The following is a 16,019-nucleotide window of genomic DNA, read 5'->3' as shown; positions in this document are numbered from 1 at the left end:
GGCCCTGGGGCAAGTTACTGTGCTTTTATATGTAAAATATGGGAGTTGTTTTAAAGTTTCTTTTCAACTTCAAGCATTCTTCTTTATTGTAGAAGGTAACTATATTTTCTGTAGACTGAAGACCTTCGTTACCTTTGTGTAAGAGTTTGAAGTAAATGACAAGTACAAAGTCACAGGCAGATAGAGAAAGAGATAATGTGTTTTTCTACACAATTGATTGACTGTAGATTATAATAAAGACTGCATATTTAAAAATGACTGGAAGAAAGGATTTGAAATGTTCTCTTTACAAAGTATTCGTGTTTTTAAATGATCAATATGTCAATTATTCTGTTAGAACATTACACATGTAAACAATATTGAAACATCTCCTGTCCCTCATAAATCCGTATAGTTATGTCGAGTAGAAGTGTTTAGATGCTAAGCATTACTTGTAGTTATCAGTGAGTGACTGTAGGAGACACTTTGTATCAATCGTTGTCCAGACATGAAGTTCGTAGAAAGCTTGGGATGAGACATCTGCTTAAGTGCTCTTTGAATGGAAAAAATGCTAGTGTTTAGTTTTCATTTTTAGTTATTTAATGTCTGAAATATATACAGTAAGCACTCACAGTGCTGTTATTCCACGTTTGAAAAATTTTTTTCAGATATGTAAAATGAACTGTTACAGTCTTAGAATTTTGTAATTTGGTATAATTATTTTCTAACAAAACTAGGAACTATGAAATATGGCGAGCTATAATGTTTCAAATAAACATCATTAAGAATGTTTCCTTCATCATAGAACATAGATTAAATTTGCATGTTCTTTTTAAATTTATATAGTTTTTTCCCCCTCTTGCCTTCATGTGCACGCCACTCTTCTTCTGTCCATGATTTTTGTTTTGTTGATGGGCTGTCTCCCTCTTTAAAATTGAGAAATTTCACAGCTAGTGAGATGGCTCAGCCTGGAAGCAGTCCTGATGACCTGAGTTTGAACTGTGATGAGGAGAAGAGGAGAGATACCTGAAAACTGTCTTTAGACCTCTGCATAGAGGCTGTGGCATGTTCTCTCTCTCTCTCTCTCTCTCTCTCTCTCTCTCTCTCACACACACACACACACACACACACACACACACACACACACATACACACATACCCAAACACATACACACAATGAATAAAACCTTTTTTTCCACAACTAAAATTTAATATTGAGACAGTTTGAATGGTTCCTTCAAATAAAGGAAGTATGCTCCAATTGAGTCTATATTATATAGGTCCTGGTTTTTGCACCCTACTTTTATCCTTTTTTTAAGACAATTTCTTTTAGCTGAAAGTTGTTAGACAACCCATATAGGTGTAGTGGTTCAGTACTATAATTCTATCTTACAACAGACAAGGGCAGGAGGATTGAGAGTTTGAAGACACTCAGGGCCACATAGCATAGCGCTGAGTCACAAAATACTCATGTTTCTTTTCTCTTGTGTGTCCCAGGAGAGGACTACAGGTGGGCAATCTTGGGTTGCCCTGCTGGTAACAGTCTGGGTTAGCATGACCAAGGCCTAGATTTTCCATTTCTTGCCCCCGTTCTGGGAGGCTGGAAGGTTAAATCTGTCAACCTAGACTACAGGGTCAATTGAGGAGCTGATAAGCTGTGCATAGACCCTACTAACATCCAAAATTTCATGTCTATGGCCTGGCTAGCTCAGAAACTGCTGTAGAAAGTTTATATCATGCTGTTACATTTTTTAGAGGCCAAGTTGGCAATGCCAAGAAACTAAGAAATATTATTTCCTTGATGTTGCCACTCTACTTCTAAAAATTTATCTTAAGAAAACTATGTCTAAGAAAAAAACAATAGTCTATCCAGCATACATCAAGCCAAGGATTCTACAAAGAGTTGTAAACAATCATTTAATTGATCAGACTCCAAGTTTTTTGAGGAAACCATGACTCCTGAGTATGTGAAGAGTGGTAAGACATAGGGAAATGAAAGCATGTATTTAATGCATTTTAATGTTTATATTAATATGTGAAATAACAAAAGGAGTCTAACTAGAATTTTATTAAATTCCTTTTTACTAAATTTTATTAATGTGATTTTATTACAATTTTATTAAATTGCATTGCAGTATTAAAATGCTAAAAAATGGCTGGTGGATGTCTCAGCAGTTAAGATCACATGCCACTCTTTTCAGGACTGGAGACTGATTCCTGCACTGAAGCCTGGTGGCTCATAACTATCATAACTCAAGATCTGGGACTCTTGCTTTCTTTTAGTCTCTGAAAGCTCTGCACTTGTGTGCACAAACCCACATGCAGACAGACACATACAACATAATTTAATAAAAGAATAAAATAGTAAAATCAAGTGTTAAAATTTTCTGCATGAAATAAATAAAATGCAAGAGAAAAAATACAGAAGAATGAAGAGCTACAATGTTCTCAGAAATCATAGACAATTATCTTTGAGAAAAGAAATTAAACACAAATGGGAAGAGAATCTGGAGAGATGGCTCAGAGGTTAAGGGCACTGATTGCTCTTCCAGAGGACCTGAGCTCAGTTACCAGCAACCACATGGTGGCTCATAACCATCTATAATGAGATCTGGTGCCCTCTTCTGGCCTGCCGGCATACATGCTAGCTGCACATTGTACGCTTAAGAAACAAACGGGAAGAGAAAATTATCAAAATACTAGTAGAAATAATAGAAACAAAGGTGATCACTTTTACTCTGAAGTTTTCAGAAAAGAGCTTGAACTGTCAGCTTCCTCAGGAAAGAAAACTCCACAGTTTTCAGTCCTAACCTATGAATCATCGTACTTAATTCTCAGTGTGCAAAGAAATATTTTCATTTTATGAGATTTTGAATCTTTCTTTGTTCCATCATAGAGACATGTGATCTTAAATTTATCCTTGGTACCAAATTGACATGACTGGTTGTGTAAAATAATGTAGTACTGCATTATGCATAAAAGTCTCACCTTCATTTAGCCATGCCTGTTAAAACAGAACATACATCCTGGATCATTAGCATTTTTGAAAATCTAAATTCTGTATCTGTTAGAAAACAAAACTTGAAATCAAGTCTATCACCTTACCCACTCCACCAAGACTACAACTTCCACAACTGAGTTTCTAATTTGTAACTTCTAAGCAAACCACCTATCATCTGATATTAACTTAATATGTGTTTGTAGAGTCACTTATTTTGTCATATTTTATGTGCATGGGTGTTTGGCATGCATGCATGGCTGTGCACTATGTATGTGCATGTTGCTTGCAGAGGTTAGAAGGGGACTTTTAATGCACTGGAACTGGAGTTGTGAGCCACCACCTGGGTGCTTGAATTGAACCTTCTGCTAGAGCGCCCAGTGATTCTAACTGCTAATCCATCTCTCCAGCCCAATTTATTTTTCTTTTCTTTTCTTTTTTTTTTTCAAGACAGGATTCCTGTGTGCCACAGCCCTAGCTGTCCTGGCACTACCTCTTGTAGACTAGGCTGGCCTCAAACTCACAGAGATCTGCTTATCTCTGCCTCCCCAGTACTGGGATTAAAGGCATGTGTCACCACTGCCTGGCTTCCCAGGTTGTAATTTTAAAAGCAAATATATTTATCTTATCCCGATTAAGTCCTGTATGAAGACCAGTATGCCAAGTTTTCTATTGTGTTTTGGTTTTTCCAAATTAGGGGGTCTTAATTAAAGTCATTATAAAAGTCTTCATTTTTAAATGGACATGAATAGTAAGTGTAAAAATTAACAATGACAAGGAATTTTGATAATTATCAATAAACAGCTAATGTTTTTTCATATTATTTTGGGCTATACTTTGCTTGTGTGATCTATTTTGCTGTTCCCTTCACCTGATTTTCGATTACACTACATTAAATTTTGTGGTAAAAATATAACATGAAAATTTCCATCATAAATGTTTTAAATGTCTGACATTGTAGCTAACTATGTCCACCTGTGGTATAGCAAGGCTCTAGGTTTTCTATCTTGAAAAGCTGAGGAACTGCTCTTTTAATCTACTTCAATTTAAGGATTGGAGTTGGCTTTTTAAAAAATTGTTCCAAGAATTTTCCAGTGTAGCCATCTAACGTTGAGATTTCACAGCTGATAATATTTAAAATTATCATTTCTAATTAAATCTTCTTACTTGTTTCATATTTTATGCAATATAGTTTATATGTCCATTGTATAATATAGTATATATATGAATAAATGTACATATACTATTCCACATATTTGTGCATATATATATATATTTCATTGTACTTATATAAATCTATAACCAAAGATCTTTGCCAATAATAATTTCTTCATGATTTAGTCTTGGAAGACTACACATATCCAAGAATTGACCTATTTTGTACAGGGTATATTATTTGTTGGCACAGAAGTAATGGCTCATAGAAATTGTGATCTTCATTTCTTCTGCTGCCAGATGAAATATTTCCTCCTTCATTTCTGAATTTTATTACTAGAGACCATTTTTCTTTAAAATATATTCAGTTAAGAGATTGTAAGTTGTGTTGATATTATAGAATACATCTCTTAGTTTTGTTGATTTTTATATTTTCAGTTTTAGTTCCTATTGACATTTCCAAACATTCTTCCAGGTATAAATTTGTGTGTTTTTTTAACTCGATGTCTTCATTCTTTTATGTTGACTATTCTAAATTTACCTCTTAGTACTGTTCTTACTACATCTCCTAGGTTTGGTTTATGATTACTTTTATTTACCTTAAGGAATTTTCTAGTATCACTTGTGATTTCTTCCTTAACCACTAGTAGTTTGAGTGTGCATTAATTTCTTACATATTTGCATGTCTTGTTTTGCAGTTGATTTTCCGTTTAATGTTGGTATAATTTCAATCATTTCCATTTTATTATGACCAATTATATAGTCTCATGGAGAATGCTCATAGAGCATTCAGAATAATCTGTGATTTTCTGAAGTCGCATTGAGTGTTCCATGCCTGTTAGGAAGGATTAATCACACTTTTGCTGTCTGTAGGAATAAGGTGACTCTCCTTTGAGTGAATACCAGTGAGAATCTCAAGGACAGGGAAGGACTTTATTACTTTAGTCATGAAATCCATTTGGCTGTAAGATATGCTTTCTTAGCAATGTATACCACTGTGCAACTGGCCAGGAAGCATTAGGAGATCACAAAGCCTGACATGGCACATCAGAAGCCAACTATTCACTTATGCAAATTATAATAAATTGATGGAATAAATTAAAGCCAACTTTGCACAATATATACATTTTTAAAAAGGAGACACTGCATAATGTAATCTGCTCATTTTTTTCTTTACTAGGCATCTTACTGTGATATTGACATTACAGTCTAAATAAACATAGTAAAAAGATTGTTTTCTTTTGAATGTGCTATTTACAAAATATCCAAACATGTTTTGAGCATAAACATCTACCAGACGTAATGAAAACAAAAATGTATAAATGTTAGCAGCCATTCTTGCTCTCCCTGGACTTCAGTCTTCTGGAAGGAAGCATGTAGGTCTGCTGGATGATAAAATCAACCTGTGCATATTCCTGTGTGATGCGTAGAGCAAATGGATAATCACACATATGAGATAGGTATGCCCATAAATGTAGTTTGACACACACAATTTTTCAAATAAATTCAAATATGCTATAATACCCACACTGTATGAAAGTTGTAACTCAGACACCCTTTTCTAGCACCCTTTCAGCAGACCATTTCCCAAGTTACTGAGGAACCTGACTCTGTACAAAGGTCATCATGCCCTTGTTTGCCATGGCTCATCATCTACATTCTCAAACACAAAGAGAATTCAGGAATATCTTGCCAAAAACATCAAACTCCTACATTAAATACCCATTTTTCAGTAGCTTAGTCACTTACATAGATTGTAAATGATTCAAATACATCAGGACCGTCGTGCTTTGTGTTCTATCAGTAACGGGAAGAATTATTCTAAGCAAAACAAGAGTAAAGGAATTTGATAGATCCATCCGTACTTTATTTCCAAGAAACTAAATAAGTGCTCACACAGCTTCGGGCAAGCTCAGGCCTGAAAAACGTTCCTAAGGGGATCATGCAGCGTTGTTCTCTGGCAGTGAAACACATGGTCCTCCAGAATCCATTCTAAGGTGTTCACTCACCTGATGCTCTGGCAGATTTCAGTTTCTATTAATTCTCACCAGAACCCATGGTAACTTCTACCCACAAAGAAACCACCATTGGCAAAGGGAAGTCTTGAATTGTTATCACTTGGTTTTATAGCCTTTCAAACGCAGTTTGCCTTTAATCAATATTTCAAGGAAACGGAATAATTAACCAGCTCTCCCTGTTTGCAATCACTTTTCCCAATAGGAAAATAAAATATACTAATGGTATGGTTTTGTTTTTGTTTTCTTTTTTTCTTCCCATTATTACTTACTACCACACTGGATGCCTTCTTGGGTGTTTAAGAATTTTTCAGAATTCATTGTGTGCAATACTAAATGTATGATAAAAGGGTTAAAATCGTATTCTATATAGAGTATGCTCCTTCTCCCTCTGTTATAGAACAGTCTAGCATTCAGTGGTGGTGAAAATGTGCATCAAATAGCATAAATAGAAAAGTTACCTCCAAAGAGAAGCATTGGATGTTGCTTCACCTTACCACAATTCAAGAATTCCAACAATGCAGCCACTGCAGAAAACAAAGCGACTCATACATTTACAACATAAACAAGCAGTTCCCAGGGACTTGCCCAAGACATTAAAATATAGATCCACCCAAAGGATACATCACAATTATTCCTAATAGCCACCCATGAATACCTATACATGCTGAATTACCAAAAGTGACTCAAAGTTAGCTTATTGAATTGTTGAATCCATAAATTATAGTATAGCTGACTTGTGATCTGAATTTCAAAAATGGACTGTGAATTGAGTCAAACACAAAAGTCTGTGTGCTATAATGGCAGAAAAGTGAGATTTACAGGAATAGCACATCTGTGCTTCTCTAAGACCGTGGAAAAGTGGGATCACCTGCAAAGGAGTCAAGGCTATGGCTTAGCGTCAGGAAGAGATGATTTCGTTTAATAGATGGTAGTCCTCACACGGTAAAATGCAGAGGCATTAAAGTCTATAGTTGAGATTGGGTGAAGTTTAAATGCTACCTTGGCAAACAAACAATTTTTTTAAAAAATGAACTCATGTGTAATACATACATAAATTCTCTAAAATAGAATTTGTCTGCTAGAAGAACACATGATTTATTTCAGACCATCAATGAGCAATGAATAGACTTGTTTCTTCAAAATGTGAGAAACTACAGTTAAATTTTTAAGCTTATGAGTAGTAGATGTTCTATAACATTTATGTGTTTTATATAAAGTATCTATATGATTTTCTCTTTTTGGTATTATTCCTGTTGTTTTGTTTTTTGAGACAGGGATTCTCTGTATAGCTCTGGTTGTCCTCAAACTCACAGAAATCTTCCTGCTTCTGCTGCCTGTGTGCTGGGATTAAAGGCATCTGTCACTATTGCCCAGCTGTTGATAATTTTCTAGTTATGTATATGAATAAATACAAAGTCTTTGTAAGTGAGTGTTACTTGGCAAGGTATTTCAGAAGAGATGTTTCTTAGAATTGAGAACATTGCATTAAAGTTCTGCAAGCTTTCTCTCTATATCACATTATAGTTTTTTTTTTCCATCTTCATGCATTTGGGAGAAGTAAACACACACATACACACACACACACACACACACACACACACAAACCTCACAAACCCATAAAACAACTGCCTCAGCAGCACTTGGCAAGAATATTTGATCTTCTGGAGAATAACGCTGTGAGGTCTTCCTCAAGATAAATGAGTTATACTCAAACATAGGTTGCCTGATGGTTTCAACTTATTGTTTATTTTTGTTGTGAATAAACTGTACTTAAGTACTCAGAAGGTTGCCAGTATTGTTGTTTCTTTCCTCTTTTCTGCATATGAAAGGATTAAATGCCTTTAGTTTGCCCCCAGAATTTCTAGTCTGAGAGAGCTTGTTCGTAAGAGTGCATTGACTGCATCTTTCTCTGAATAATTAGCCCGTGTCTATGCTTTTTCTGGGGATGCATTACTTAATGTCATCCCAACAGGTATGGAGTCGCATGAAAGAAAGTTTCCATCAATCATTTCTCTTTTTAATCATTATTATTCTGTTTCAGAAATTATACTGTCGTTAATTCTAAAATCATCGTGGTCACAATCAGGCCTGAACCCAAAACAACTGATTCATTTTTGGAGATAGAGCTAGCTCACTTGGCGAATGTAAGTATCATGTCATTGACATTGAGTTGCTTACAGAATTGCCCAAGAATGGGGTTAATAATCATTATTTTTACCAATAATATTAAGGCACATTTTTCTGTCTTTCTATAATCACAAATTAATTTATTCATTATGGACATGTTTAAAAGCAGACAACCATGTAATTCTATGCTTTCATTCATGATAAAACTGTCTTCAGTTTATCCAAGAGGATAATTAGTAAATTGTTCATTTATCTGAGCATGCATGTTTACTGAATTCTTGTTATGTCTTGGGAGTCAGAATGCAAATAAGAATCTTTCTTACTATGTAGTGGGGAAGTGATATGGATTTAAAATTCATTAGCAATAAAAACTATGAACAATTCCAAGGTGGGGAATTAACTTACAGAATATTATGTTTCAGTATTGAAGGTAATGAGACCGGCAATATGGCTTCGTGGTTAAGAGCACTGCCTGGTCTTTCTAAGGATTCAGGTTTAATTCCCAGCATCGACAAGGCAGCTCACAATATGGAACTCAAGTTCCAAGGGTTCTGATGCCCTCTTCTGGTCATCTTGGCCGCAAGGATCCCATAAGATGTACAAGCATACATGCAGGCAAAACACCCATGAAGTAATTTTTTTAATTGATCTAATATATAGGGTGGCATGTAAAAGTGCTAATACTTACAGTTTCAATCTTTTCACTCTTACACTTAGGTTGAGTAAGGAATTGTTCATCTTTTCTGGGTGCCCTAGCAGTCTGAATTAGGACTTCAAGCCAGCATGACCAGAGTCTTTCCCTAAATCAATCCAGCTGCAGCTGAGTCTTGCAACTGGGTCTTATTCAGCCTGGCATAGATGTAAAATTACTTCCTATCATGTCCACATTTAATTAAATAATTAAACAGTGAATTGATTAGGGCAAGAAGTGTGGTTCCTGTCAAGACCATCCTAATAATGCCATTCCCCCTCCTATATTAAAAAAAAAAAACCATCACAGATTTGTATGATATTATTTTGTTTTTATTTTACTGTTCCTTGCAATGTTTCTATGAAGGCGATTTTTGTAGTAAAGAAAAGAGTGATTGAATTGTTTTCTCAAGTTCATGTAATTAGTGAAGAAGAGAGTTTACATCCACTCCCTTTGGGCTACAAAACTCAGATGTTTCTGCTATTGTGTAATTTCTAATTTCCCCCAGAAATTGGCCTTAGTTTTATAGAAAGAAATAATCATCTTTCCTCAGAACATTATCATAAGAGGCCGCAGGCTTCGGGACTGTTTAATGAAACTGCAAATCTTTCTGTAATGGCTTTCCAACATTGTAATTAATATTTAAACTATTAGATCTTTCCTACTTTCGATGACATGTGACCAAGCTGAAGATTTATCCTTAGTATCCCCTTCTCTGCATTACTGAAAACAGGGAGAGACCCAGTGGCTTTTTAATAAGAAACTTATTTGTTCATGTGTTCTAACTTCCCTGAGATTTTATCTGTTTTGTTTGTTCTTATCCTTTCGTGTAGACACACTGTATAGTTATAGGCAGTAAAGCACAAGAGATGTTATTTGCAGTGTAATTCTAAGACGACCAGATAAGCAGAGTGGCATTAGAAAATGTACCTTGCTTCCTATGCAAAAGATGCTAGAGAATTGTATTCTGGTGAATAGAAAAAAACAATCACAAAAAAATGTTTTAATGAAACAGTCTTTATTGTTTACTTTTCTCAACTCTGAACAAGTACTCCACAAGACAACTTCAGCAAGGAATGATTTATTTTGCCTCTTGGGTTTAGAGGGTTTGGGCCCAAGTTGTATGACCCCAGGAGCTTGAGCAGAGTGTTGAGAGTTAGGGTCGAAGCTATTCTTCCCTTCTTGGTGGGCAGGAAGTTTTGAGAGAAGCTGGTTTCCATGTATAACCTTAAAAGGCACAGCCCCCTCAGACCTACCTCTTCCTACTAGATCTGTCCTTTGGAAGGGTCTGTATCATCCCACTGGCTGACTTAAGTGTTAATACATGAGCTTGTGAGGGACATTTTATATTAAAACCATAGCACACTCTTGTAACTTTACCAAGGTTTATTTAAATGAACATGTTCTCCTCCTGCCCGTTCACACTACCTCCCAATTTACTCAGAAGATCTTACCTATTTCCCCTTCCTAGGGGCTCCCATGTATGTCTCTCTTAGGGTCCTGCTTGTTACTAGCTTCTCATACCTAACTTATGAGTGAATGTATATCTTGTCCGGATGGATGGTTGAGTTGGGGGAAGGGACAGAGAGGAAGAGCAAGGAAAGAGATATCTTGATAGTAGGAGCCATTATAGGGTTAGGGAGAAATCTGATGCTAGGGAAACTCCCAGGAATTTACAAGGATGACCCCAGATAAGAGTCTTAGCAATCGCTGAGAGGGTGCCTTCCTCTGTAATCAGATTGATGACCACTCTAATTGTCATCATAGAACCTTTATACAGTAATTTGTGGAAGCAGATGCAGAAATACACTCTGCCGAGCTTCCAGAGTCCAGTTGAAGAGGAGGAGAAGAAATTATATGAGCAAAGGAGTCAAGATCATGATGCAGAAATCCACAGAGACAATTGACCCAAGCTAGTGGGAGCTCAATTCCCCCGGGTGAAACTAAACTCAGCAACTCTAGCCTGTGTGTGAGTGTATGTTTTTTGCATGTGTATATTGTGTGTTTGTGTGTACTCTCATGTGTGTTGTATTTGTATTTGTGTGTGCTTAATTTGTTTCTTGTTTTGCACTGAAGATTGAACAGAGGCTCTTACACATTAAGTATGTTCTCTACCAGGTTATTTTTACCTAAGGCCTTATTTTAAATTTAAAAAATGAAGAAAAGATAGTAGTATCTGTTGAGTAGTCTCTCATTCACACTGAAGAACTCCATATCTGTGGCATCACTAAATGTGACAGAAAGAAACACTCTAGAACATCTGACTCAGAGCCCTAGAAATGTTAAAGTAGTTAAGATGAAGTCACTGTCCTTCCTTGTGTCCCTTCTTTGTGTCTTTAGCTATTTATGTCCACATCTGTTTACTTGCATTGTTTCCACAGGCTAAGGCTGTTTTAATTCAAGAGGCTATGAAAAGTGCAGAAGTTAAGACATTCCTGATAGGCAATTTCCTGTGACGTCTACAGCTTCCGACTATGAACCTTTGGAAGTCTGGATGATAACAGACCAGCCAGCTTGTTCCTGGGGAACACAACCCCCTATTTGCTGGTTCTTCGTCTCACAGATAAATAATAATAATAATAATTAAAACTTAAAATAAGTAAATAAAACACATTCAAAAAGAAGTTCTAATTCACTTTTATTGTTGATTTGGAGAAGAGCAGCAAAGGAAGACTATTAATGCCAGAATCTGCAAGAGGAAGGGAAACAGACAGGAGGAAGAGAAAAATCCAGACATTTTGAGTTCCAGATAAATTTTGCAAACACTTCCATGTAGTTGTGGAGCTTAGAAGGGAATAGTATCATAAGCACCAGGGCACTCAGGCTTGGGCTTTGACTAGTATCCAAACAGAGGATCTGCAAAAAGCAAAAGGAGAAGTACTGCTTTTCAAGGTATAAGTTCCTCATAGCAGTGAGGATCTGCAGGCAGCTGCACTGAGAAAGGGCTCTCTTGTGTGTCCAAACCCATACTTCATGAGGAGAGAGTTATTCCTCCTCGCCATGCCTTCAGGAAAATCAGCTGTCTGCAAGGGTGCTCCCCTGACAGTTTATTGCAATCTTACAATTTTGTGGGCTGTTTAGAATGCCATGTCCCAACAGGACCAGGCTATGAGTCATATCTCATTCATTAGACCAAAACTTGTACAACATAAATTTTGTTTGCTTGCTTGCTTTTTATTTTGATTTGGTTTCCAAGATAGGGTTTCTCTGTGTAGCTCTAGCTGTCCTAGAACTCACTCTGTAGATCAGTTAAGACATATCGAACTCACAGATCCGCCTGCCTCTGCCTTCCCAGTACCCTTGCCTGGTTGATGGATTTTAAAACTAAAGAAAATTTATATTTGTATATTATTCATGCTTTACCACTATGAAATCGCTTTCCCTTGACACCTTTGTTGGATTCAACAAAGCCCTAGAATTTCTACCCTTTAAATGATATTTTAAATCTTTATATGGTCAGTTTTTATGATTCTTTCTTCCTTGCCAATGGCATTATGAAGTCTAAGATGAGCAATTATGAAACTTCCTCTTTCACAAATTGGTGTGTTATCATGGAAATGAAAGGAGGGCCCAATGCTCGTTGTAAGGTCCGGTCATCCTCAGTGGCCTACAACCCTGCTAGTTGTCTGACTAGCTACCTTCCAATACTGATTTTTATCTTTTCATATTTTTTAAGTGACAAATAATGTTGCTATATATTTATGGGTTACAAAGTCATGAATTAATACATGTATACTAAATAAAATCATTGTCATGCTAATTATCATATCTATCACTGCCCAAAAGTTTCACTCAGACAGGAAAGATAAGCTTCAATGATCTATTACCCACTTGCTGCCACAGGGTACAACTTTTATGTCATTTGCACAGTGTGGGCTTTCTTTCTGATCTTTTACACATGTTCTACATGCAACTTTGTGATCACATAAATATGCCTTATTGGCATCTAAAACCTAAACCCCGGTTTTAGCTTTTACTAAAAGCCAAATACAGTGAGTCACAGGTTACTTGCAGACACTCCAGAATGCCTTGTGCACCTGAGCCAGTGTCCCCAGACAGGTCCAGCCAGCCTTGGTGCTTGGCTTGATGGGGAGAAAATATGGTTCCAACTGTCCTTTTTGCCAACAGATTACTTTTTTCTCACCAACTAATTTTGTAGGCTTTTTGTAAGACTTCCCTGACTCTTTTCCCTGCCCTCATCTTCATCCCCAAGAGTTAGATGTATTTAAAATATTCCATTAGGGGGGAAAGAATCCAATTATGAGTACCACTGTAGAACCACTTCACGTGTAAGAGGATGTCAAGTCCTCTGTACACAGAAAAGGGAAAGAGAGAATCGCCCAAATGGAACACATTGACCATGCTGACCATATGTCCCGCTGTTAAATAAATACATGCTTTGGTTGGTGTTGAGACAGAAGAGAAAGCTAAAAGAAAACAGGGAAGCCTCTTTAAGGTAGAGCATAGAGTATCTGTAGTAGTTGTGAGGGCAGCTGGGGTTGACACACAGCTCTGTCCTGTTACCTCTACAGGTTGAAGTGTCACCTAAATCTCCGGGGGTTTTCCTATGGGTAAATTAGAATCAGTGTCACAGACAGAAAAGATTTTCTCTTCCAGTGTAAAGGAGAGCTGAGGCTCAATAAAAATAGAAAGGTGTTTAGGGAAGGAATAAAGCACACCCAACAGCACGGGTGTGGGAATCCAAAGAGTTGCAGTATATTAAAAACATTTTAAAGACTTATTTTTCTGGTGTGTGTGTGTGTAATGTGTGTGTGTGTGTGTGTGTGTGTGTGTGTGTAATGTGTGTGTGGTGTGTATGTGTATAATGTGTGTGTGTAGTATGTGTGTATGTCTGTGTGGTGTGTATGTGTATAATGTGTGTGTGTAATGTGTGAGTGTGTGTTTAGTGTGTGTATGTCTGTGTGTCTGTAATGTGGACAAGTGCCCACAGCAGCCGGAAGCAAGCTTTGGGTGTCCTGTAACATAGTTTTGAGCTTCCTGATATGGGTGCTGGGAGCTAAACTCCTGTGCTAGGAGAGCATTAAATTCTCTAAAAGCTGAACCATCTCCCCAGCCCTCTAAAGACATTCTTGACATAGATTGTAGTCGTGGAGGTTAGGAGACAGGCTCTCGGGGGAAGAACAAGACCCTTGTGTGAGTATGGATTTCTTAGGGGAGAATAGCGATCCAAATGTCCTCGTGTTGAGCCTATATAAGATTTTGGGAAACTGTTGGATTTCACTGTGTAATGGTTATCTAAACGACCCTCCATTTTTACACCATGAGTCCACAGGGGTTACAGAAGGATTTTAGAATCTGTCTTTTTGTAAAAGAGGCTTCTGGTGAGGTTTTTAGTATATCTCAGTTTTACAGCTGGGAAAGGGGGAAAGGCCTTAAGCAAGTGTTAATTGTTCTGGAGTTCTCCACTCTCAGGGGCCCAGAGGCTTCAACCAGACTCCAACATGAGAAACTTTTTCCTGATCCCAAGGCTCCTATACTTTGGCCATTTTTCTGTCTTGTCTTGTAATTAGGAAATTTGAGCCATGTGCTCTTTTAAAATGTGTAAAAGTGTGTAACCAAGAATTTTTAAATTGACTTGAATTATACCATTTTGATTGGAGTCTACAGAGGCAGATTATTTGTTTGTTTTGATAAAAAATTGACAACAACAGTGCATATTTTCTAAACTTTTTCAAATGTATGCAGTTTCAGTGCATTCAAGTGTCAATTACATAGACAGCTTGGTAAATTAGTCTTTAGCCCATCTGTCCCATGTACCTGACAACTTTTGTTAGTTAATGAATTTAAAGCCAGCTTGTGTGGGTTCCTTCCCAGATTGCTTACAGTCTGCTAGTTCCTGCCATTACATTTTCTTCCTGCTTTCTGTAAGACTGGCCTTTCTATTATTGATTTCCATAAGTTCCTCAAAACAGATCTTGTAGCACGGTCAATGTAACAGAAGTATCTGAAAATTATAGCCAATATTTTATAAGTTTTTTCTTGGAAGAGCCACTCAGCCTGTTTGGGATTCCTTCATTGTTTTTAGGAGTTCATTTGTTGCTGCTCTTTCTTTCATACTTGCCCTTCTATTTCTTATGTAACTGAGTCCATCTAAGTATAAAGATAACCATACCTGCTGTTCTGTGTACTTCCAAAGCTTCAAAAGTTCCGTTATTGATCATGGTGCCTAAGTCTACATACGCAGCGGCAACTACACTGCATGATCCATCCAGAGAAGCATTGGCCTGTTTTGTACTGTTGGCTGGGATGGTACATTTCACACAAGTATTAATTCTCATTGGCTGATAATAATATTATTTTCATAAGGAGAGGAAGTGAGAGAAGCATGAAATAGAATCTAAGAGGTACAGGGGTGGTAAAACTAGAGAATAAAACTGAGTATAGACCAAGTTGTGTAATAAGACTACAAGATACATTCTATCTTTACAACTTTATCTAAAGCATTGGGGCACTAAAAGTTAAAGGGGTAGCCAAGTCTTGATGATTAGGTTGCATTTGCTCTCTGATATTGTTTTCTCTTTTTTTAACCTTCCATCAATATAAATAATTGAAAAATACCAAACACTGAGGCTAGCAAGGTGGCTCAGCAGTTAAAAATACTGGTTGCTCTCCCAAAGGACCCAGGTTCTAGTACCAGAACCCAAATAGTGGCTCACAGTTGTTGGTAACAACTCCAGTTTCAGAGAATTCACTCTTGTCTTTGGCTTTTGCAGGCCTCAGACACATGCATGGTACGCAAATATACATCCAGACACACCACTCATGTATATAACTTTAAAGAAATCAAGCATATAAGTATCCTGTGTCTATAGAAAAGTTTGACTTAACTCATAGATTTCTAGAAGCAGTCAAGCAGTAGTGACACATATCTTTAATCCCAGCACTTAGGAAACAGAGGCAGGTGGATCTCAGTGAATTAAAGGCCAGTCTGGTCTACAAGAACTAGTTCCAGGACAGGCTCCAAAGCTACAGAGAAACCCTGTCTCAAAAAAAGCAGAAAGAAAGACAGAAAGACAGAAAGAAAGAAAGA

The 16,019-nt window shown here is 36.9% G+C and overlaps 1 protein-coding gene across 3 annotated transcripts in view; it reads left to right on the top strand.

Annotated features, from left to right (window-relative positions):
• Adgrb3 (adhesion G protein-coupled receptor B3) overlaps nucleotides 1-16,019 on the top strand; it is a 704,417-nt gene that overhangs the window by 376,556 nt on the left and 311,842 nt on the right. For all 3 annotated transcript variants that reach the window (XM_026785468.1, XM_026785467.1, XM_005359883.3), the window contains exon 15: nucleotides 8,192-8,294. In XM_026785468.1, the coding sequence (XP_026641269.1) occupies nucleotides 8,192-8,294 (103 nt within the window). The remainder of the gene's footprint in view (nucleotides 1-8,191; nucleotides 8,295-16,019) is intronic.

The sequence above is a fragment of the Microtus ochrogaster genome, linkage group LG2 (assembly GCF_000317375.1).
Source record: "Microtus ochrogaster isolate Prairie Vole_2 linkage group LG2, MicOch1.0, whole genome shotgun sequence".
Lineage (NCBI taxonomy): Eukaryota > Metazoa > Chordata > Mammalia > Rodentia > Cricetidae > Microtus > Microtus ochrogaster.
The sequence above is the reverse complement of the archived record's forward strand: the minus strand, read 5'-3'. Positions and strand labels throughout refer to the sequence as shown.